Source organism: Notothenia coriiceps, unplaced genomic scaffold, assembly GCF_000735185.1.
Source record: "Notothenia coriiceps isolate Sejong01 unplaced genomic scaffold, NC01 NC01_scaffold00009010, whole genome shotgun sequence".
NCBI classification, from domain to species: Eukaryota; Metazoa; Chordata; class Actinopteri; order Perciformes; family Nototheniidae; genus Notothenia; species Notothenia coriiceps.
The window spans coordinates 68,869-94,806 of NW_011341711.1; the positions used below are offsets into that span (position 1 = coordinate 68,869).

General features: G+C 44.9%; 1 protein-coding gene across 1 annotated transcript in view; it reads right to left on the reverse strand.

Moving 5' to 3' along the window:
* Positions 1–1,261: 1,261 nt before the first annotated feature.
* The window catches only part of fam222aa (family with sequence similarity 222 member Aa), a 43,995-nt gene continuing 19,318 nt past the window's right edge, over positions 1,262–25,938 (reverse strand). Inside the window, exons 2-3 of the mRNA XM_010770651.1 lie at positions 20,551–20,694; positions 1,262–4,627 (exon numbers count right to left, since the gene is read on the reverse strand). Of these exons, the coding sequence (XP_010768953.1) occupies positions 3,147–4,627; positions 20,551–20,647 (1,578 nt within the window). The 5' untranslated portion in view covers positions 20,648–20,694 and the 3' untranslated portion in view covers positions 1,262–3,146. The remainder of the gene's footprint in view (positions 4,628–20,550; positions 20,695–25,938) is intronic.

Genomic DNA, 25,938 nt, shown 5'->3' on the forward strand with positions numbered 1-25,938 from the left:
TGCCACTCTGCCTCTGCAGCTGAGTGAGCCGTGCATGGATCAGCTCAGGCACAAATCTATTTGAAATTTTATTCTATTATCCTAACATGGGCTAAGCGTCCATTGTCCAAATCAGGAATTGTGGAATGGAGCACAGTTGCAGGGCTAAGATGCATCCCATCAATTGGAGCTCATTAATGGGTGTAAAAGACCAGGGGGACAGACAGTTTGGAGCCAGTACAGTAAAACATGTTGCCACAAAGCAAAGATGGTTCAAGTATTTAAATGTCAGCCCTATATGTTATACGTGCAAATTGACTATTATGTTTCTGCTGAAATATAAATTGAATTGGTTTCTTAGGAGTCGTCTTTTTTCTGTTTCATTCTAATGGGCTTAAAATGGCCAGATTCCTTGCAGTGCCTAATAGGAAATCCCTTGTTATTTGAAAAGGGTTTTATTTCAACCCTTTGAGTGAATGAATACTCTCTATTGGCAGTGTCCAGCAGCCAGGCGTCACCCAATATTCCCATTAGCAGAGGGGCCTGGTGCCTCAGACCTTCACTGGTTGGAAAGGCCAGACACCAGAAGCTCCACTGCCTGAAGTATCTCCTCTCCACTTCCACATCATGTGACAGGGTTTAATGCTTGGATGCAGGAGCCAAACGGAGGGGATTTAGGAACGGGATGTATCTGTAAATCTGTCAAAATATTTCTACAAGACAGAAAATATGCTAGAATCACAGTGTGGGTGGGGTATTAAGCTGTTGAAACAACATGAAACATTTTCACAGGAATGTTAAGGAGGCTTACTGTGCACATTTAAGCCAAGGGGCTTGGTATTATTTCCACTAAAATCTTTGTCAGCTTTCAAAGACAGTGGTGTGTCTACAAACACAATTGGATCAACATTTAAGGCTCATAGTTAGGATTAAGCGAGAGTTATTTTAATGGAAAAACAGGTCTGTTTATAAATGTTAAGAAACAGTATTTTGATGCTTTGAGTTAATATTTATGTGTAAATCCATTATTTGTTGAACAATGCTGTCTGTCCTTTTCTTTGGATGATCAAAGTGTAAACATTTAAAATATGAATAATTAAATACAGTTTTTAGTGACAGAGGTTTAATCGCTACAGCACATTAAAGGATCTACATCACACACCACGTCTGCTCTGGATCTCAGAGAGCTGCTGCTGACACAAGGGCCCAATTTCACACTGACGTGTAGAGGACATACATTAAAAAATGACAGACTTCAATGCCAGGATGTGGCTTCTGAATATATTCTTAAAGAAATTTATTTTACACCTCAAAACAGAAAAAAGGATAGGGATTAGGGATGTGGTACATTGGGAATGTATTGACAACTGTAGTTTACATTTTTTGGTGTAAGCTCAGAGAAAAATGTTAATACAGTCATAATAATTGCACTTCATAAATCTAGACTGATGCCAGTATTTTCCTCACAACAAAGCTCCGGCTCCCTCTCTCCAGTTACTAAATTCAATTTACCATTGAAATTTGATGGACAAAAGAAATGCTAATTTAAGACCAGAGGACTGCTGCACTGATCCAATTTTTCTCTTTCGCTTGAGTCCCACAAGGCAATAAAACATCGCAGTAATTTAAGTGCAGTACATTCAAGGGAATCTCACAGTCATAATAAATATTTCACTGCTCTGAATCATCAAGTTAAGACTGGCCCTGGCTAAATGTATCGCAACCAGGGTCTAAAAAGGACAAGGGGAAGCAGTGAGCCTCTTCTCATTTCCCGTGATGCCAGAGAGCATGATTGTTTCCATTTTGTATTTGCTACTCCTATTAGGAGTCATGTGAGAACTTGATCTCTACCTCTAACTCCAGAGAATACCTAAAGCCTCCGATAAAAGACAGCGAGATCTGCTAAATATTTCCTGTACATTACTCAGATATGATGTTTATGGGAATCAGTTTTTCAGTCTTGGTGGTAGAAATCTTATAATAACACAAAAAAAAGAAACAAAGTCTGAGGATTTTGAAGAACACAAACTAAAATGCACACACGCGCATGCACTCAGCAACATACACGCATAAACATACACATAAGGTTATGTCAATAACCTCCCAATCACATTCTTCATGGTAACATTTCTTTTTCATGTTTTTTGCGACATTTTCTTTTTTAAATAAATGTTTCAAGATTTTTTGTAGATTCCAGTGTTGGTTAGGAAAAAGAGCTCTCCAGGTTCGACCAGGTCCTTAAAGAACCAAAGCAGCGACTTTGCCTTACACCAGGACATAAGAGACTGCACATCAGCTTGTGGAGGATTTATCATAAAATCAAAAGTGGAAAAAAAAAGAAGAAAAAAAGCATTTGAGACACTTTCCCCATAGCAGCCAATGCATATAATATACCTACAAATATATAAAACAACAAAAAATAGGTTCAAGTTTTCAAGTTTCTTAAATATATCATAACCAAACTACCGAATTTCAAACTTCAAAGTCAATAAGATTCAAGCAGTGCAATTTATGAATCAATTATAACAGCAATAATAACTAATATTGTACTATCCTTTTAATTCAACCTTATGATCCTTTTACATACACACCCGAGTATAATTTGAGACCCCTCACTTATCAGTACATTGTGTTTCTGTATGTGTGTATCTGTGTGTACCGTTACAGAGTTTTGGATTTTGAAAGCAGCCCTAAACGTTGGTCCTTAAGACCCTTTCAGTGACAACCTACACAGTAGCTTCATCCTTAGTATTTGGAAGGGGGATACAAGTGCCGTAAGCACTTCATGTCAAGCTATGATTCTCATCAAAAAGTTCAGGCAAGTAAAACAACATAAAAAAACTGAAGAAAAAATAATATAATAAATCAACCCAAAATTCCTATTGGCAAACCACACAATGGAACATCTGGAGAATCTTGAAATCCCTTTTTCTCTCCCAAATCACCACCAACTTTCATATTTGAGACTCCCACAGCCTGCCTGTAAACCACCAAACCAAATGGTCACACAGCACAACCACTGCTCTTCTCTAAGCTCCCACACGAGTTAAAGCAGTGCCACTCTTATTAATCTGTACCCAGAAAACAAAACATATTGGTTCTTTAACTTTGATTTTCTTCACAAATTCACAATTCTTGATTCTCTTCCTCCTCTTCGTCGTGCCCCTCTATCTGTAAACAGGGAGGCGGATGTGTGCATGCTGGTGGTCTAACAGACGTGGCACTGACACAGTCTCATAGCCTTTGCCAAGCATCTGCTCCTTGATGCAGGGTGGGTGGATGTCGTTGATCAGGTACTCCAGAGACTGCAAGCTGCTGCTCAGCACCGATGTGTTGCACATACTCTTGCTGGGCAGGCTGCAGCACATACCTCCCCCGCTGTCTATCGCAGGGTGGTGAGGATGATGGTAGTGGTGATGGTGGTGGGGGTAGCCCATCTCTCTATGCCCTGTGACCGGCCCTCCTGCAGAGTTAGCCAAAAGCTCCTGGGGGTTATAGCAGTCACTGTCAGGTGTCACCAGCACACTGTTCCACGGCGGAGCAAAGTATTGACCCACTGAGAAATTTCCATGCATACCCACGCAGTTCAAAGGGGAGGAGCTAACTTTGTCCATCCCGCCTCCGCCGCTGGCTGTCAGGTGGTAAGGTCTGGAGGAAGAGGAGGACATTTGCGGCCCCATAATCCCTCCCCCTGGAACACAAGTTTCGGGGGACTTGCTGATGGCGCCCCCTCCACCGCTCCCTCCGCTGTACATACGGAGCACAGCCTGTTGATGCTGATGATGTTGATGTTGTTGTTGTTGTTGTTGTTGTTGCTGTTGTTGTTGTTGTTGCTGTTGCTGATGCTTCTGCCAGAGGATGTAGTCCATACCATCTGCGTACATGCCCGTCTTCATCGCCTCTGCATTCTGAGCAGGCAGCCCGGGCCCTGTGTACAGCATGTTAGACTGGGGACCCATTCCCACCACGTAGCTTCCACCTGAGGAGCTTGAAGAGACCCCCATGACAGTTGTGCCGTGCTTGGAGGGGCTAGAGTTAGACGGTACGGTGGCGGCCCCCTGGCACACCTGCTGCAGAGCCTGGGCCTGGCAATGCTGGTTAATCTGGTAGATGATGCTCTGGATGGAGGGGAGGTTGGACTGTGCGGGCAGGGGCAGGCCTCGGCCCCCTGTTACAGGAATCACTGAGCCAGCTACAGTGACATTTGGGGGAACCGACAGCACGGGGCCTTCAGGAGGCTTCGAGGGGCCCGTGTGGTATACCATTTGGCCGTGGCCACTGGCTAAAGTGCTACTACTAGGGGGCGGGTATGGGGCAACTGCTATGTGGGCTGGAGAGAGCTTAGTCCGTCTGCCTTCGGAGTTCTTCAGAACACCTTTTGCAGGAAAGAAGGTGCCTGTTGATGACGATGACGATGAAGAGGCCTTGAGGACGGCGAGCAGCCCCCCGGAGCAGATAAAGGGACCATAGCGTGTCCCTGTGGTGTCATATCCATTCACAGTCCGATTAAGGTGTTTGTGCTGAGGAACCCTGATGTTGGTGGGGAAGATCTTGATAGACAGAGGGCTGTTGGCCGTCTTCTGAGCGAAGGCATCAAGTTCTGCCGCAGTGGGGTAGCGTGGGGAATGTGTGGGTACCGCCAGCTCACCTTCAAGATAAAGAGAGAAAAGGGTATGAGTGGAAAAAATAGACTGGTGCATGTGTTGCAGATCCGCACACCTGAGTTTAATTACCAGGAATATTGAAGGAGCCAAGAGCAATGGCAGCCTCAAAGTCAGATCAATCAATCAATTCCAATAACCACTTCTCTGCTGCAACAGTATAACCCGGCAGCAGTACAGTGACTACATCTAAAGCACACTGAGTAATGTGAGTGTTCTACAAGAGCAGGTGAATAAAACCAGATGCAAACAGAGGACCCAGTGCCTAACAACCCGAACAGAGTTTATACATAGTAAATCAGGACTGACATTCATTTATGTTTCATCACCTCCCTCCTCCAATTGAGTTTTCCTTTCATCTCATTGTCAAACCCTCCAGTGGAAGTTCATCCCTAGACAAATGGATCTTTTTAAAAACTAATTCCGTCAAAGCCTGGTACCTTAGGCGCTGTTAAATCAGTGCATTGTGAAATTAATTCGGACCCTCTTTAGCATTGAATTGGGTTAGCCCTGGATATCAGGCAAGCAGGGACGAAGGGATGGGATAAAAGCTTGTTTAATTGCAATTGCACAGTTGACATTCATAAGTGGTTTCACTTACTGGGTCTTACCCTTGGCCACATCATTTCCACATGTATTCAATCCAGGAGAACGTGGAGAGCCCTCACAAAAAGAACTATAACACATCTACTGGGAATCTGACCGGGTTAAGGTGATCTACATCAGACCGAAGCCTCGTCAAGACTGCTACAGTGCTGCTATCTTTAAATGTTTTCAAAGATAAAACTAATAATTGGTTTGAAATTGAAAACACACTAAAAAGACACATCATTTTTTAGTTAAAATCAAACAAAATACATGCTAATGGTTTGTGTGACCATGAAATATCTCAATTATGTCACAGAGTAGCAAAAATAAATGTCGTTTTGCATTTATATAATAAAGAGTATAATCACATGTGTTTATGTTATATTTTCAGGTGACGGTTGAAGGACAAAAAAAGACATTGCTACGAATGCACTATACATGTAAATGCTGTTTACGGTTTGCCTTATAAAAACCACTCCGAACCCAAAATTAAATTCAGAAGTGAACGCAGCAGTGAGAGTAGCAATGGCCCTCGCTCAATGAGCCAAGGCTTGCCCATTGTGAATTGAGGTGGCAAACAGGAAAATGGCAATTTCTAAAAACCCCACCATGTGTCATTGTTTGGGAGCTGGGCATGGAGGTGAGAGGCCGCGGTGAGATTGGATTTAAACGACATTATTCAGGCAATTTCATGGCTACTTAGCTCAGTGTAACAAAAAGGGTGGGGGGCTGGGAAAATAACTCAATTTACAAGCAATATATCAGCTGCCACAAATGACTTGCAACCCCTTCAAAAATGACACTTTCATGCAAAAGCTAACAAAACGTAAAAAAAATTAACTGCCATAACTGTGCTGTCAGCAAATGTCCTAGCGACCGAAGGAGTCTGCAGGGTGCAGCCTGTGACTACGACTCACTCCATTTCCTCTCCGATTGCAAATTCATTATAAAGAGACTCCACAGCCAAGTAGTCACAATTCTCATTTCTTTGGTCCCATTACAGATAGCATGGGGAGTTCATTTCAACAACCCTTTGGGTCTCCAACTGTGAAAATGATTAAATCTACAAGATCCATATCATAAAAGGAATAAATTGGGAATTTAACAGCAGAGGGGAGAGACAGTGAATATCCCAAGCCAAATTAAGTACAAGACCTATTTCTGACTATCGACAACATGATCTCTAAATCAGAGACACTGCACTTCAAATTATATTTTACATTTGTAGAAATAGAGTTGATTGAATAACTTAAATCAGAATGATATCCTGGTGCCACCCTAATGGGCAAGGCTGAGTGTGCCAGTCCAGCCTATCAAAGATCTAACCAACCTTTCTGAGGGAGAGCTCTGCTCCCCCACTGCCATCTGCTTTGATGTTCTGACTTGCATTTGAAAACTGACAGAAGACTTATTTCATTTGCTCAGAAGATAAAAACATGCTCATTTCAAAGCACACTGCTGGTCCACATGCAAATGGAATGGCAGCATAATTTCTGATCTTCTTTACATGAGGGCAAAAAAACATCTTTGATCATCACATGGTCTAAATGAGGAAAGATACTTGGCTTTCAGGCATATCAAGGCCCTGTGCCCTGCTGCCCCTACAAGCCCCCAGCTGCAATATGCCCATCATTCCACCTAATTACTGCCACGTGAGGAAAAAACTATAAAAACAGCCAGGAAATTCATTTAAGGGTGGCTAATTCTATTCCTTCTCACTGACTGAGTCCATATTCTCCATGCCTGAGCCTGCATTTCTTCCGAGAGACGAGAAAGCCCTCTCCCTCCGTCTTTTCCCAGCTTGGCCCTTGTTTGTCAATAGGCAGAGCCTTTGGCACACCAACCTGGCATCAAAGGGTTTCACACTTCATAGGCCACAGGGATTAGAGGCCTTTCAGGCCTACAAAACCCATCTCAGCTCCACAAAGGCTTCCGGTTATTAGAACCCACAGGCATAAAGGAAGAAGAGGAGGAGGAGGCAAATGAGCATCTGGATGCTTCTGATTCCAGCCCCCTCAATAAAAAGTTCCATGGTATACATTTTATAGCAAAGTTGATTACAGTAAGTATGCCCACAAACCGGGGCGTAATTTCAATCCCATACATTCAGTGGAACACTGTGTGTGTTTGATGTGCAGGGTCCCCACATCTCTCTCCTCCAGAGCAGTGAGTCTATAAGTGAGGACATCGAGGTTAAAGGAGAGAGTCTCTTTTTAGGCTGGCACTCTGTGACTTATTGGTTTAGGCTGCAGTAGATCATAGCTATGAGCAGCAGCATACAGATGGTGCTGGCTGATAAACAGCCTCTGAGGCAGCCAGCACTGCCTCCTTTGTGTGAGCCCTCACCTCCTCATAAGGTAGGGGGTTTCCTGCACCTGTGCACACTCTCCAGCCTCGCCGTGCATGCTAACGCATTGCAGGAAAACAGAAAAAAGGCTAAAATACACACAAACCTTCATCTGCAGTTGTGTGTCTCATTTGCCATCAGTGGAGCATGTTGTTATCCTCTGCTCAGCTCTCTCTCATGAAATGTAGGGCAGGGACAACAACAGGTGCCTGTGCGGGCGACAGCCTGCAATGCCTCCTGGGCTAAATGCTTCACACTCGCTTCATTTCAACATGCGACAGCCTTGTAAGGATTAATTATTTCCCTGGGGATGCAAGAATATGTTTGTTCCCTTCCTGTGAGCAGGAGTCTATGTGCACTCACAAGCACATGAAACATCTTTTTGCAAAGGAACAGAGAACCTGGCCTACCACTGCTTTAACAATAAGCAGGGGAAAACAGTTTCACATGAAAGGAATGTAAACAAACCAAGCATATGATTGAACTGCATTGGAGATGAGATAAAAGCTCAGGCAAACACATGCATTAGTTCTGAGAGATCACGCGCCAGGGAGCGGAGATGGCAGGGAGGCAATTAATGGGCTGACCTTCGTCCTTAATCACCCAGTGCCTGGCACACAATGCCCATGTGTCAGAGCAGCACATCTCTAAATGCCACCCCTCATTAGCACGATGCACGTATTGAGAGAGGCTATCTATGCAGTGTTACACTCTCCAGCGGCCAGACAGAGATAGCAAGGCTGCGATAGGATAACATGGCACACAGAGCCGGGCTGAGCCGCAGTAGGCCATGATTTGATCTAGAAATCCCATTTCACTTGGAGGATGGGCACTCTCCTTTCTCTCCATTTTTGATTGGCATGAAACTCCCCAAGCGCAACGTCCTTGGTGTACCCAGTGCCGTTACTGTGATTGCATGTGTGCTTGTGTGTATGCACGCATTTGAGTGTGTGTGTGCGTCTGGTGAAAGGAGTACCCAATTCTGAACACTCAATTAACACTCCTTTAATTAGCCAGCAGTACAGTTTGAATTCTGATGAACTAATTTTCTTGGTGTGAGGGTGGAGGAGGTGGTGGAGGGCTGGCAAAGATGAGGTCCACTGGGTACAAAACAGCTATAAAGAGGGAACTGGTTAGATTAGACTGTAAAAAATCCATTAAATTCTGTGCACTTCTTCCAAGTGAGAGGTCAAATTGTGTTGATCACAAGAAGCAAAGGCAGACAGAGAGAATATGAGAGCAGGGAGTTAGGTGAGGTGGAAAGAGGAGGGTGGGGGTTAGCAGGGGAGTGGAGAAAAAGGGAGAGGAGATAGGGAGTCAGAGGCGGTGCAAGAGTGCAGCACCAAATCCAGAGGACCATGAGAATGCTTTGCATTTTAATTAGAGGTTTAAATGAATAAGCAGAGGGGAAAGTCTGAAGAACTGCCTGAAATGCCCTTGCTCCGAGTGTTCTAAAATGATGAGCAGGTTGGAGAAGTGTCTTCTTATTAGTGGATGAAATGCTCCGACACATCAAACACCCCTCGCTGTTCCCTCACTCACTGCAAGCCTGTATGCCTACTCACCACATGTTTTGATCCCCTGCCCTGACCATGTATATTGGTGAATGGTGGGAATAAATTGCTTGTTTAAATGAAGGGAGAGGACTGTTTGGTTGAACTGCAATTACAGGGGAACTACGGGTGCATAGCACATTTAACTTTGGCCAAACAAACAACAGGAGGAGAGGAGAACAGGGGTCAGCTTCAGTCCAACAGCAGCCACGCTCACTGGGAACTATTCCCCCTGAGGAGAGCAAAGTGAAATGTGTTTGAGCTAAGAGGAAACATTAGCTGCTCTACTCATCGTACATCCTTTCAACCGGCATACAGCTATTCATGCTATTTTTATTTTTCAAAGGCTTACTGCAGTCTCACCGGCTACATGACGCACCCACTTCACTACAACACATTCCCTTGATAAATGTTGTCTCGTTACATACTTTTAATATTTTAACACAAATGATGATGTTTTTTACCAAATATTATCATTTAGTGTTGGTGCCTAAACCTATCCGCTCTCTTAATGGAGAATCACATAGCAAAGGTGTATGTCCTGTCCCGCAGATAGACAAAGTCATTTTTTGGGGAGAGAATTGTATTCAACAAAGGCTCCCCACAGGTTTGAGATGGACAATTGTTAAATGTTATGCCGTGTGTTTTTGACCACGGGCCAACAGATTGCCTCTATTATCCACACACGTACCATATTCCACTACTTTGCTCTAAACTTCATTGTAATGAAGTTACTCATATTAATAATTCAAGGGTAAAACAGCCTCCGATCCCCCCGCTCAGAAAATGTCTGACCCGTCAAATGTGTAGCAGCCTGCTGTAGAAAGAGCAGATTCAACAGCATTGTTGCACGGAGGGACCCTTGACCTGTGGCTATTGTTAAGCTCTTAGGTGATAGAATCAGGGTGTATGACGTCCTGTCCCCAGCTCTGCTCGCCTGCTGTAAAAGGAACGGGAAGGCGGGGGGAAACCAGAGGCAGCTTCGCGTCCTGAACAATACCTGCCTTGTGCTAATGGAGGTGTCATCTGGCACAGGGCTGATTAGTCAGCGATTACAGCCAGGCCTCAATTGCCGTGACAACTGCTGCAAACACAATGGGCCCTGATAGAGCCAGCTGTTTGGTCCTCTGCAATTAACCCTGCATCCCACTCGTCTCCGGCAGTGTGCTGCCTCTAATTGACTATCGGGCACACAAAGCAGGGGCTGTGGGGCAGACCCCCTGGACATAGCCCCCCACCCCTCTGCCGAGGTAGAGATGATAATAATAGAGGCGTCCTGTGGACTCAGCCGCCAGTCAATCAAAGCCCCAGCGCCCCACAGGAGCTTCCTGAGGAGCGAGGGAGCAGAGGAAGCACATGTATGAGCCAGTGATCAACAGGGTACAGCAGCCTCGCAGGGGGGCAGACATGTTGAATATGCCCTCAGCCAGAGTAATAATCAATTCAAGTGTACAGGAGGGGAAAGGGAACCCCGCTGCTTGCTTGATATCAGAAAAGCCATTTTTAGGAACACTCATCTCCTTCTGTTCATTTCAAGGTTGATTTTTTTGTGCAACAACACAGCGAGAAAAAAAATCAAGGCAATTATTTGTCAGGCCTCTGCTATCTATAATTGCAAAGATAAAAATCAAACTGCAATGATTTCTCAAAGGATAGAGCTGTCTGAATTCACGGCTGCTTGTGTCATCATAATCATCAAATACATGCATATTGTAAGACAGTGGAAACGAAAATGCAGTCAACTCATCCATACATTCTTTACATTAACTTTCAGAAGGGGTTGACCGATCTAATGTCATTTTTAATGTAACTTTCTAAATCAAAAACCTGTATTTTGTGAAGTAAACAAGTGGTATATTTCACAGTCACATATTGTTACGATTTAATCAAATCAGACTCTAAATAACTCGAATGAATCACTATGTTAATAAAATCCGTAGCTGGACAACATTTTCATCAGGGGGTGCCATGCTGTAATCACATATTGGGCTTTTAACCTGCCAACATGTTTCACAAATAGCAAAAAGGATAATGAGAATGTTAAAGCAATCTGCACAGTGATCCTTCAGAGGCACGCAGACATGGCACAATGTCAGAAATGGATTTAATCATTAAAAGAGATTTAAAAAAAAAAAGTTGGATAAAACTCCCAAATCTAATCTTTTATTTCATTAAAACCAATCTCATTTCAGATGTAATCTATCTATTTCCTGCACAAGCAGATGGAAGAAATACTAAATTGAGTGCCTAATTTGGGCTTCCTCCTCACAGACTGCAGCATGAGGTCATTTAGTTAGCCTGCAGTGAGGCGTGTGCGGCTAATATAGTGCAGCGAGACAGAGATAAGCTCTACAGGTACAGATAACACTCGGAAGGACAGAGGCAAAACAAGATCCATGTTCACCTCCTGCACAATGTCTATCAATATTATAATAATTTTACAGATTAACATATACAGTATGTAATACATTGTGGACAATGTGTCAAATCAAAACAGCTAATTAGGGTTCCATTTTTAAGATTTCCTCCCTAGAAACGTGAAATATTATACCACCAGGACACTGTCATGTTTACATTTTCTCGTTAGAATTTATCTCTAAAGCCAGATGTTCCTGAAACAGCCATGAAAATTAATTAGCTGGTTTGATGTGGCAACCTCATGCTCCTTCCAGACAGACCTGGCTTTTATGAGCTGTAGGGGAAATTACTGAGAATTGATTGATCCTGAAGGACCCTTCTGTACACATGGCCTGGCACACACACACACACACACACACACACACACACACACACACACACACACACACACACACACACACACACACACACACACATCCTGCTAATAACAGCTGACCCAAACATGTTACCCTCCATTTGAACCTGACATCTTTCTTCTTTAGCAGCTATACAACATCAATAACCATTAATTGTCAAAGTCTATTAATCTAAAGAAGCTCCATACATGTTCTTTCATTTTAGTTTTAAAAAGCAGGTGGATACACAATTAAAACCAGGATGAATTACATCCCCTTTTCTTGCTGCTTTCCCTTTTCCTTAACATCTCTACCTCCTCTCATTATTTTCTATGTCTCTTCTCTTGCTTCAGCCCCCCTTCTCTGTCTCTTCATCCCCCACTCAGTCTCTTCAGTCTCCCTCTCTGAGTAAGTGAGTTTCATCTGGGGTGCTTGCCGGGCGAAATCACCTCAGGGCGAACACTTTATTATCTGTAGTCAAAGCGTCACCACAAATACCATTCTACACACACAAGTGTCACTTTCCATTTGTCTGCACTCTGGCTGCATTAGCGGAGCCTAGCCGGCACAGAGCCTTGTCTCAAACGCGCCCGGCAGAAGAAAACTAACAGCGTGGGAAAGCACTCGTCCTGCATTCCTGCCCCATTAACACCACCAGCATCACCAGAGGAGACCTACTGCCTCTCCCTGGAATTAAAAACCTTATCAGCACTAACCTTTGTGAAGATAGCATTTAAGAAGATACTAATGCTACGATATTTAGGCAGACATCCTACAGTCTTTGCCTCTCATGTCATGTTTAATGCAAATCAAAGCATGAGTGAAAGAGAAATAAACAGGATCCCCTCTTATTCAAAGTGGATGACTGGAAGTGTTCATTACTGATGAACTAGCTGACTGTCCAGGAAAACAACACCAGTGGGTAGTTTATGTCCTCTTTGAGCCACAGAAGAATGCGGGCCAGCAGCCGTGTCAGGCCTTTTGTGGGACAGCCGTGCCCCAAACAAACACAGAACCTGGGGCAACATGTTTACCTCATATGACACACTGCACTCCATAAACAAAACGGACAAACAAAAAAGAACGGGCTCCATGTTTGTTCCCATGACAGCCTGAAAAAAGGCATTTCAATAGAAAAATATCACCCCTGAATATTCCACGCCGTCAACACAGCCACGACCTCATTTCAAGCATTGGTTTCTCTACATTTGCAATAATTTATGGGCCTGGATGGAAAACATTATAGATTATAAATGGAAAAAAAAAACTATATTCATCACAAAACTGCTCTCTGTTTAATAATGAAGTTTGGCCAAAGGGCTTAGTGGAGAGCACAGTTCTGTATAGATAGGGGGACCCCGGCCCCCGATGAGCCTCCCCTCAGGCCTGCCTGGGCCACCCTCATTGTGCATACAGCATGGTCTAGAAAGCAGAGCTATATCAGCAAATACCCCAAGTCAGCACAAGCAGCGGGGTGGTTATGCGTTGCGACTGGCACACCAGCCGATATTGTCATGTGCGATTAGGCCTGTGCTCATGGGCCTGTGAACTCATTCCTGTGGCATCAAAGTCATCCCCACCCCCCGACTGTCCTCCAGTTATATCCCTGCCTCTCTGCTGCCCTCTCCTACATTTAGAGGCTTTTTTCATTTCACATTCAGCCCTGCCACTCCATAATGTTCCCTCACTGAACCTTGTGAAAGCTGTGCTCCAGTGCAAACACAAACAGAGTTGAAACACAACAACAAGTTAGGCTGGTTTGATTTTCAAAACAAATCTCCGCAGCCTAATTAACTAAGTCGACAAGGGTCACCCACAAGTTAGAGCTAGCCGGTGCATCAAGAAGCAGCTGCTGCCGGTTGTTTTGTCTCGGTACACTAATCCAGATGACAAGGCTGATTGAGAGGAACAAAGGCCAGTTCACAGAAGAAAGAAAGACCAACAGTGACGCAACTTATGTGGAAACATCGGGAAGAAGAAGAAGAAGCAGAGATTAAACTAGTGATGAGGAGAGCACACGGTACGCTGAGCCAAGAAAGAAATCCAACAAGCTAAAAACAGAAAGATTCATGTCGAGCCCTCCCTGTCCTGTTTTAAGAGAATATGCCGCGCTGTGACATTATTTTCTCAAAGGGCTACATGTACAGCCGAGAGCAAGCTGCATTCACAGTCATGCACAAACTCAAATGGACACAGTAACAACACAAGCACACACCGGTTTGGAGTAAGGGACCCCAGAGGTAGATATTGTAAGCGCACACAGAGATAAGAAAAGGAACCAGTGAAGAGAGTAGAGAAGGAAGAAAAAAGGAGAGTGGGAGTGAGAGAGAGAGAGTGGGGAGGCTGGAGGCGCCTGGGCAGGCCTGTCAGACCGGAGGAAGTGCTCGAGCGCAGGCCTGCAGGTAAATGGAAGAAGAAAGGCGCCCGCAGGCTGCCTGAGGCAAGCCTGGGCCCTTCTGTTCTATCATTTAGGAGACAAGTCCTCCACTGATTCCCAATTAATATTTAACACTGCACAGACAACAAGGCACTCGGCTGCAGTACACATGCCAACGAGAGGAGAGGAGGAGATAAGAGAGGGGGAGAGAGAAGGAGACATGAGAAGAGTGGATAAGAGAGGAGAGGAGATAAGAGAACGAAGGATGATAAAGGAGAGGAGATACAGTAGATTTTAAGTAAGACGAACAATGATTTTTTAAGATTCCATGTCTATGGAGTTGTTGAGGCAGGGATTTAACAAAAGCAGGTTGTTTAATTATAATTATTGCTTCAAGCGTAAATCTGTTTCTAATGAATACACGTTTGTTTTATCCGTCTATTGGACTGTGGACGAACATAAAAACAGACAAACTTAGTAATATGTTTGCTTCCATTTCCAGTGCCTATAGCAGCAACATCAGAAAGTAAAAAACAACTTTACAAATTAGAAACTTGCAGCTCCATGATGGAACTGCCAGACCCAGGCCTCCAGGGTTAGGTTAGTGAAAAGTGGTTTTCTGAAAGAGCTGGCAGCCAGAGGTCAGCATAATAACATGCCCTACCTCTGAACCTAAAGCCAAGACAATGTGATTCAGTATTTCTCAAGACTTAAAGTGACGATGGGACCAATGCATCTGAAGATGGCCTTCATGGGAAGGGGCTTGACGAGCAAACCACATAAACTGTAGTAAAATGTCCCACAGGAGCGCTGATTTCAACATTGTGTTGTGGTCAGTTTACACTCCCATACTTTCTCAGCAAAACACTCTACAGTATTAGAGTGGACTGAAAAACCACAGCTAGGGTTGGTATTACAGTTTGGTGAAGTTCATAAGTGGTTTGGAAGAAAACATCAAACTCAACTGCTGTGGGCATTTTTATGTTGTCCACACAAGACTTATTAGTTAATGTTCCTAGAGTAAGGGCACTATTTAAAGGAGACCCCCAGCAACAACATACTGATCAATATTCACCTGCTATGAATTTCAATCAAGGTCTAGAGGTTAGAATGTATGGGACAATTGACTAAATAGAAAATGAACAGATATAGCTATCGTAGCTGTTTCTTATTTAACAATAAACGGGCAAGGGTGTAACCTAGTGTTACCACAAAGTGGCTGAATGTAAAATATATTTATTTCTCTACTTATAAAAAAACAAAAGAACGTTAAACAATTGAAATGTTGCAGTTATAAAACAGATATCTAATTCATCGAGTTAAATGTGCTGTACTTTTTTCACAATTTGGATGGAGTGACTGGACACAAATAGAGTAATTGCTGGCAATCAAGTTAAAAGGGGAATTAAACCTTTCTTCCTACTATCACACTTTTTATGTCCAACTCTTGGCCGAAATCTACGTTTTTATTTAGAGTTTTGGTATCGTAGAGACGTCTAAAACTCTAGGAACGTGCCAGGAGTGTGCAGCCCCTCCTGAACGCCTCACATGGTCAGTCTGTGGTGGGCTCAGCGCTGAGATAGCCCAGGCTGTGTGTCATTTCCTGTGGGACAGCAAGGGGCTGCGGACACTCTCTGTACTCGCTCACACCACCTCCCCCACCCCCATGCTCTGGCAGGCGAAGACAGAGGGTGTCGATACCGTGCACCTGGGACGCTCAAATGCCAGCTTGGAGACTTTGGAACTGGGAACCAGTTTTTCAACCCAAGTCCCGCTGTGACCAAAACTAAATCAGGGCGCTTCTTCCTCGAGCGCACCTCCAAAGGCAATAAGATTGCTTCGCCCCCCGTGTTCACAGCAGAAGGCAGAGGGCAGAGGGAAGGCAGGGCTCTGTGGGACTCCACCAGCCGGAAATGATCCTCTGTGTGCCAGCATTGAGATGCCAACATGACAGAAGAGCTAGTAGTATGCAGGAGGTAAGACTATTACATTAAATATCAAAGGGCTGCCCCTCTGAAATAAAGCAAACCTCGATTAAAAATCCTGTATCTGCAGTATAACAATTTGATGAAGGCTATTGTCATGTGACCATGCCCAAAATGAGATTGCATAAGCAGGCACCCAGGAGAAGGCAGGCCATGGATAGCTGTCAATCACCTTTCACTATGAAAAATACCTCATGACCTCTGCTTCCCTGCTGCAGACTGTGGAATAATGACAGTCTCTGTGGGCACTCTGTGGAATTCCAAATGGGAGTTAGGAACGAGGTAGTTCAATCAGTGGGAAAAGGTCAAGTGCATGCATAGTCTCTCCCTCCCTCCCTCGCTCCATCTCCATTCCCTTTCCCCCAGTCCTACTTTATGCCCTCCACCTCCAGGGTACTGAGGCAATCAGGGGAAGGGTTGTTATTCCTGCTGCTGCTCGTGACCACATTTAAATATTCAACTGAAAACCCTCCCCACGTGTTTTTTTCCTTGCCGCCTAACAGCCGTTCCTGCTGCAATTTGATATGGCCAGCTAATTCCCTTGTTACGTCTCGCGCCGCCTCAGACAACAGTGCAGGAGAGGTGGAAGAGGTCATTACCTGAGCATATTCTCTCTCAGTGGTGTGGTGGCTTATGAAGAAAAGCTGCTAAAAGCAAAGCAAACTAATGGCTCCGGCAGCTCCGCCTGCGAGGCACAGGGCTATTAGGAAAACTACAATCCCCAGGTGAACCCGCATGTCATGTCCTGAGGCTGCGTGTGACATGCCCAGGTTGTCTCTGTCGATCAAGACTGAAGAGGGCTAAACCTGCCCCGCACCACATGAACCTGGGATATCAGGCCTTCTGGGAACTTCTCATCTACACCTGGCTGATTGGCACCTCGGGCCTCCTGGGTGGTGTCACGGGGGGGAGGGTATGGCCTGCAGGTCCTGTGTGTTTGTACATGTGAGCAGGTCATGTATGTAAGGAGACATTCAACTGGGGACAACAATTGATGTGTGTGTGTGTGTGTGTGTGTGTGTGTGTGTGTGTGTGTGTGTGTGTGTGTGTGTGTGTGTGTGTGTGTGTGTGTGTGTGTGTGTGTGTGTGTGTGTGTATGGGAGGGGCAGCAAGCTGTGCGGTTACAACAGAGGGTCTGAATAAAAAGGGACAAACACGGACAGCCAGTGTGACAACGACATTCTCGTAAAATGTCATGCATGGCTGAAATGAAACCACTCAGTTCTGATTAAACAAATGAAAACCTGCTGAAATCTGAAAGACATCATTTTGGAAAATAGCCAGGAAGAAATATCCCCATGAGCCAGTCGATTGAGGGATTCTGGACCTGTTATTCTTGAGCTGACATGTGGCAGAGTAATTGCTGTCTGGGCCAGGGAGGAGGCAGGGTGTTGGGGGGGGCTGCTGGGCCTCCTGTCCAGCCATCTCAGTGTTACTCATCACTGGACCAATGCACCTCCTGCTCCACTCACCCCTGCTCCCTGGACCTTCAGACCCACAGTGGAGGACGACAATCAAGGAGAGCGATGGGGAGCGAGGGAGGGTGCCGCTGGCTGTGGGGGGCCGGGGTCAGTGGCATCTATTCACCCCTCTACCCTCGCAGGGCCTTTCCTTCTCATCTGTCTGGATGGGTGCCCTCTCTCTGGGGCACAACACGATGAGAGGCCCGCTGCCGTCTCTGCCTTTCATGTCTCCATCTAGGGCAGTGATAGAGAGCGGAGGACGGAGGAGGGGGCAAGCTACAAATGTCACCCATAAGGGGGGATTTAATTAAAAATGACAGGGGCTGGCGCTGGAGAGTGCAGCCACATATGCGTGGAATTTGGACCTAGTGAAAGCAAGTGCCTATAATTTATAATTCAAGTAATGTGCTGCACTCCTTTTAACTCTACGTCCAAAGAAAAAAATATCTGTGAGGCTAATCCAATATGATATTTTTAAGGGCGGGCGGTCAACGTTTTTTTTGAAAAGCCAGCTTCTCCGTCTCCCTTTCGGCTCCTATCTCTCTCTTCCACTTGTCTGTCTTTCCCCATCTCCCTCTGGCACTCGCTCCTTTCTCTACCCTGCACTCCCCGCTCTACAGTACCTCACCCAGCCCCCCCGAGTCCAGACACAGAGCGGCCTGTGATAATGGAAACATCCCGCTCTCCGCCTCCCGTTTCTCCCGCTAAGCTCTGTGCGCTTGGGGGAAATTGATTGTCTGGCGAGCAGATCTGAACGCTTCCAGCTGATGGTAGAGCCAGTTAAGTCCTTTTTTATTGAGGGTATGAGGGATTTTTAATGGGAGTCGCATCAATGATCTGTGCAGCCACTCGGCATCTGAATGCAGGGACTTTTGCTAAAACCCTCCTCGCCCTGTCATTCCAACTGCTCTGCCCCCCCAGTTGTCACACACACACACTCTTTTTGTGTAAAGGACAGCAGATGCAGATGACAAAGCTCACCTCTGCCTTGCTGCCAGGTAATCCCCCTCCTGTGCTCTCGCTCGTCTCCTCTCTCTCTCTCTCTCTTTGAGGGTGTATTCTGGTATTCAGCCGCCTGTTGGGAGCTCAGGTCACCTTACCCACAACCCCCATTCCACGTTGGCACAAACTTGGACATGAACAATCAATCATGGGGACCTGCTCAGCACGGTGACCTGAGTGTGCCCACTTGTGTAGCCAGACCCACTGTCTGCCTTTCTGCACCCCTGCTGGGCCTGGATGAACAATTGCCGTATTGAGGCCAGGAGCAGCACAGTGGTGGAAATCCAACACTTGCTCCCCCCTCCTCCACCAAGGACAGAAAGGAGGCTATTATGTTCAAACATCCTCATTATGAACCTCAGTCACTGTGGTAGTCTTTCAATCAAAGGTTTTTAACAGGTGGAGAAGGAGAGAGAGGGAAAGGGAGAGTAACAGAGAGAGGGTCAGTAAGAGGGAAAGGGAAAACTGGAGACTGTTCTTTTCTCTATTGATTTAAGTCCTGACTCCCACTGGCTGCTCCTCAATAAAGAGGAAGTGGGCTAATCCTACAAAATTGGAAGAAGGGAATCGATTAAGACGACTGTTGAGGACTCCCTCTATTTGCCCCCCTTCATTTCCATCTTCTCTAATTCTATTTTGTGCAGTTTCTCTTTGTCCTTCCTTTCACTTCTTCACCTCTCTAAACCTCATTAGTGGGCCCAGTTGAAACCCACTCAGCTGAAGAGCTCCCCTTCCAAATGCACTCAGAGCTCTGTTTATGTCTCTTGTTCCCTTTCTGTTTCACACACACCTATAGAGCTCCATCCATACAGACCTGCAAAACAACAGCTCCAGATCTGAGGACAGGGGTGGCTCACAGTCACCTTTATTTTGTGACTTCCGTCTCCTCTGTAGGAGGCGATTGGAGTGTGATGTTGAGCTGAGAAGTAGCTAATTGGCCAGTGAGAAGCTGAGAAATAACGCGTTTTCTTTTTTACAGGCCTGATATCATTTCCACTGACGAAGAAGCACAGAACCTGCTATTCCCGCTAAGCCTCTCTAAGCTGAGGTGAAAACTGGTAGGTTAGTGCTCTCCATCCGCCAGTCCTTTTAATCGGCTTGAGGTAGCTCGTAGGCCTGCCGTGTAAACAAAAGCGACTAAAGACTCTAGAAGCATTCAATAAGGAGGAAGGGTCTTTCTTCCCCTCATCAGAAAAAAGACTCAATGTAAAAAGCTTATCCAAAAGCTTTAACAAAATCAGGGGGAAATTCACCTTCCAGATGCCTGACTGCTGCAGCCCTCTAATCCAAAACTGGTTGAAACTAGTTTTGCCAGCTCTATAACAGTTTTCAGCCCTGGCTCATCTCTGTCCCTTTACACCATTTTGTGAGTGGACAGAGGTACTGGTGCTCGGGGAGCAAACAGAGCAGCTGTCATGCTTTACAGGCGGCCGGCACAGCCAGGGCCAGACACTGTAAATGTTTACAGACCATCAGGGTCACCCGGGGCCAGCGAGGCACGTTAAACACTGTCTGTTCAGCCCTGTTGCCACGACTGCACAATCAGCACAGCTAAACAGCCCCCCTCACAACGAGTAGCCAAACAACATGGCAATCCAAGGTCTAAGTGTGGAGCGAATGAAACTGTTTAGAATTCCTCAGAGAAGGGAACCAAGTGACAAACAACAGGAACCGGAAAGTCTATTTTCCTTCACTTATTCACAGTCGGGGTTAACAACCCGTTTTCCATCATTCACCATGACCGATTAAATACAAACGACAAACACAAGCCTCTCTCATTCCTTAGCTTTGGGTGAGCTGAACTTCTGACCTGTGTTGCTCACTGTCACTTTTTAAACTTACATTTCCGTCCAAGGGCTTGCGGGGGCTCCAGGGTTTTGCTGGCACACACCGGGTGCTGGGGTGGAGGGTTTTGCCTCCTCTGCAGACAGGCCAGCATGGCGAGGTGGGCACAGTTCTACAGCCGTGGGGAGTTCTGCGGCCAACCTGCAGCAGGAAAAGAGAAAGATAAAGAGAGTGAGTTAAGCAGGATGATTCCAGGTCAAAGCTCCATGCCGTGTCTGGTAAAAGCGGCAGGATCTGGCTGAGGGCTAGATGGACTAGGTTTCTCACCCGGGATTTAATTGCGAGAGCATGCCTACAGCTGCCTGCCTCTCAGCTGTGTGTGCTGAATGATAAACACACACCTGCACTGGGGCAGCACGGTTGACACGGGTTCAGAGCACAGTCCAGGCCAGTCACTCTGCAGCTTCAAACAGCACAAGCACACAGCCATTCAACCGCATCTCCCGTCTTGGAAACCATCCTCAAAACAAACACACGGGCACACACAGAAAGTAGCAACACTCAGACACATTCCTTCCAGGGCAGTGTGTATGTGGTGATTGATGGCGTTATCTATGGACGGCAAAGAAAATGGTAATGCTGAGAAAACAGCAGTCTGTCTGCTACAACTTAACATGCAACAGCTCTGGGGGACTGTCAGGAAAGGCCTGGGGGACTGAGCGGTGTCGGGATGTATGTGTAGCTGTGTGTTGAACCGTATGGCTGTATGTGTGTGTGTTTGTGGGAAATGCGATGGGTTGGGAGGGGGAGACTGCCAACCGTACATCAGGGCTTGTGACGGCACTAATCAATCTCCCTCTAGGCCATAAATCTCCAGCTCTGCACTCCCCCTTTTCCCCACAGCCACCTTCACTCAGGAACACTGAGGCAGTTGCTGCTAGTTTCCTCTCAAAAAGCCCATCACAGCCCCAGTGGAAACAAAGATGTATATATTTATACTTATATGTAAGAAAACCCACAGCTCCCTCACGGAGAACCCTCAACAATCGAGTAGCATGGTAGGTATCATTCATCAGCAACATACCAGTGTCACATTGCACAATGATGACTGATTACTAAGTCTTCTACTTGGATTATGTGCCAGATGAGAAGAGCTGAAGCAAACCATTTGGGTCCAGAGAGTGTTTTTATATGATAAGTATAGAGATTCCCTCTATAGTTCACTTAGCGCATATTGTTAGGTTTCCAGGAAGACAGCGTGCTCTTTCTGTACTGAATACAACGCAGCAGAAGCCCAGTCTCGCCTAAAAGCATGGCTGTCTTTGATTAAAACTCTGTGGCTTTAATCTTAGCTCTGCTTCTGTTTGAGTCTCTTGTCCAAAATGCATCGATATGAAACACTATCGTTTCCATCTCGGCCGGTCTCCTCACATATTAAAACAAAGGAGGCGAATATTTCATCCATGCTGTCAGTGCTAGCGTCTCCAGCCGTGATGCGTGGCAGATTATTGAAAAATGATTTCTCATGCGCCTGTCACGGGGCTTGTCCCCTGTTATTTATTTTCTCGGTGAATCACTAAATGAACATTTAGCCACCTGCCATCAGTCCATTACTTAGTTTTATATATTATCATTTAAAGAAAGCAATTATAATGATTACGAGATAAATTAATGGCAGTCCATAAAGCCCCAGCTCCTGTTCTTTCTAATTTAGGAATAAAGCACATTTTGGATCACCAGTGAAAACATCAAATATATTAAACCCTTAATAGAAGCGTTCAATCAAACTAACCTTTACACAAACATTACTCCTGAAATAACGGATCTAGTCGGAAAACCATAATTAAAAAAAAGTATTGACATTTATAGAATATGTGTATGTGCAGTTTAATATAATGTTAGTGCACAAAATCTAACAATTCATATCTATTCAAGATGTGTTTTTTTTTTATTATAAATGATTGCTTTTCACTAGTCAGAATGTGGATATGCAGATAATACAATTTCAAATATAATTTATATCTGAATTTTCTAAATTTAACAGCCCTCCCTGCACAGATGCTGTGTAAAGTAAAGTGCTCGAGTATGGATTGAGAAATGGAGGAAGGAAGCACGATAAACTACCACAACACAATTTACTGCCTATAATTAAGGTTGAATGACTTTCCTGTTTTGAATAGTTAAAAGATTAGAAGCAGGTGTTACAGAAAAAAGCAGCACCCGTTCAAAGAAGTAAGTCTTTCACTCATACAAATATTTTTTAACAAAACATTTAATTTGACCTCAGACCCTGATGCTTGAATAACACACTTTACAATCTCATTCAAAAATATGTATTTTTAAAACGTTTTACAAGCAACTAAATACAACACTTTTTAGCACAAACATCTGACATGGTGAAAATGCTGCTTCTCCATGATAAATGTAGGTACATTAAATCTTTAGACTCAGAATTTCTTGTTAATTAAATAGTTCACTCTTCCTCACACACACACACACACACACACACACACACACACACACACACACACACACACACGTTGCAGATGGAAGAGAGAGGCCACTCTATTTCTCGCCAGGTGCTTGAGCAAAAAAGGTCACTTGCAGTGCCATTTCCTCTCACACACACAGGCAGGCCTGGCCCAAACACACAGGCACTTTGAGCTCATTACTGGCTATTCACATAATCCTTTCTCTGTGTCCTCTCTGTGAGGATACTAATTTCACAACGACCCCATCCTCAAAGCCCATTTGTGAAAAGATAGTGGTTGAGAGGGAGTGAAAGGACACGTGGTGTAGATTGAGACTAAAAGCTAGTCTTAACGGGGGGATACCTCCACAGTTTTCCCCTCGGTGAAATGAAAGACAATCGTGTAACTACCCTCCATTTTTCTCCATTTGCTGTTCACCAAATGTATTCGGAGGCATTAGAGTTCGCTGAAAGAGACCCACTTTTTTTCAATTCAATTTCAAGAACCAATTTTCTCCCATTATTGACTTTAAGAGCGAGGCAAAAGGAGCAAGTCTTTGACTTGTTTGTCATGTCCCCCTTTCCCCTCATCTCCTCCTATTAGGTTATTCTACTACTTAGTAGATGTCTATCAGAGGCAGGAAATTATCTCAACCAAAAACCCTGTGACCCATCAACCAGCTGCCCGCAAAAAGCTTGTTATGCCCGGGTCAATCCCTGTAAGGTGCTGGTGTGAGAACACACACTCACACACACTCACACTCACACTGCCATACACAGACTTGAAAAAACCACCTGCACCTCACTCACTCATCAAATCCACTCACAGGTCTCCTATTACACCAGTGCGGGGATATCTCAAAAGCCAGGATGTCTATTGGCTCTTTCCCGTTCTGCTAACGCTGCTGCAGGGTTTGCAATGGGGGCGGAAGATCAGTCCCATGAGATGAGGGAATAAGCCGGAATCAAGAGGCGGTGGGCTTGGCAGAGGGCTATTTCTAAGTTAAAAGGTTCTTAAACTGCAGAGGAGATCAGAAGAGATGGCTCCCCGCGCCCAAAGCTGTCTGCCCAGATAAGCATCCTGCCAAGTGCGGGGTGTTGCAGGGTGGTCATGGGTGAATAAACGGAGTCTGTGTGTGTGTGTGTGTGTGTGTGTGTGTGTGTGTGTGTGTGTGTGTGTGTGTGTGTGTGTGTGTGTGTGTGTGTTTTAAACTACATGTTTCAGGTAAAAGAAAGAATAAAGCAGCAGATACTGTCGCTGGGCATTGAAACATCAGAATATATGCAATCATTTTAGCTATGGGTTAAATGTTTGGTCAGATTCATAGTTTTGTTTGCTTATTCTTTGATCAGATTGTTCGTGTATGCAAAGCTCTGAAAAGGCTGTTTGTGTTTAAAAAGCATAACAAATGTGTGAACTTTGGCTTCTTTTGTTAAATTAAATAAGGTTTTGTAGGAAAGTGAACCCAGGAGTTTTGCTCATATTAGACATATTCACACCACAGGATCTGTGTCCTGAGGCGTGCCCTAATGTATGTGTAGGAGGTTGGACTTCACATTTTGTTGCAACAAATGTTTTGCATTAACTTCCCTAACCCTAACCATTCTCAACCAAGGTTTATTTACAATGACGATAATCTCTACATCTTTTTACCATACAGTTGCCTTCCACATATGCATAACATTCAAATCATAGGCATAAGAAATAAAAAGATAGCTGCAATCTATGGTTTTGCAGAATCAGATAAAAGATAACAACTGGTGTTAAATGTGTTACAAACCATGGTACAAAGCTGGAAAAGTTAATAATTTGTCATTGACATAGAAACTCAAGTCTTTGATCAGCATACTGTAGCAAAAACATCTCGTCCTAGCTAATATTATCCCGTAGTTATTTTTATATAAAACCAATTGCCAAGCTCCTATGGAGGCTTGACTGTCTCAGTTAAAGGGTCTCCAGTGAAGCCCCCCTCCCAGTGGAGGAGCAGCCGAGGTCCTGGCAGACAGCCTACACAATGAGCGGAGGAGGCGGGGCTTCGACCTAATTGAATGGTGACCCTGCCGTCTCACTGTAGGACGCCCCATGCAGTGCTTTTAACAAGCGGCTGTGTCTCCACTCTTAATAAGCCCAAACAAGTTAATCCAATCGACACACTCAAACCCTTTCTTTTTCTTTAACAAGGCACTGCCTCTACCCCCTTAATCCCCGGCTCCCCCTTCTCCGTCACCATATCGTCACATGAATGGAGGGATAGTGAAAGGCTCCATTAGGAAGGACTGGCAGTAAACCCCTTCAGCTCTGCACTTTCCACACATCGGCACTACATAATTTGCACTCATACTGTATATTCAAAACACACACACACACTAATGCTCACATGTGCCTGATATAAAACTGGTCTACTTGGACGTGGCAAACAATGAGAGGGTTATGTTCGCCGTCCCTGATCCACACACACACAACAAAACAACACACAAAAATTCTGAGGGGACGTTTGCCGACAGGCACGCACTCTGGGACATAAAAAAGGCATTGTTAACAGACCCTCCCAGCTCCACAAACAAGAGCCACTGATTCCCTAACAATACAAGCCCCTGGATGCACTCACCCACCAGCTCTGCACAACCTCACACCAGCACAATAAATAACCTGCACAACAAAAGGCCATTGTGTGTAAAAGCCTACAGTTTAGGCATTATTGCCATGATATACAGCGTTGGAATAATATACTGGCAGCCGATTCTTATATATACGATGCAGCATGTCACTGTTATTGGGGCTTATACAGCCTTGTATGCCGTGTTGTCGTATTTATAAGAGGTTTCTCTGCAGATGACGGGCGCCTTGGCAAAAAAACACTGAGCTGTTAGCTTTATATATTTCAGTCAGCTTCAATAGCTCACCCATGGGAAGAAGGGTGAGGAATGTCTAGCAGTCCAATAGCAGCGAGTTGTCTCTAATCAAAACATGCCTG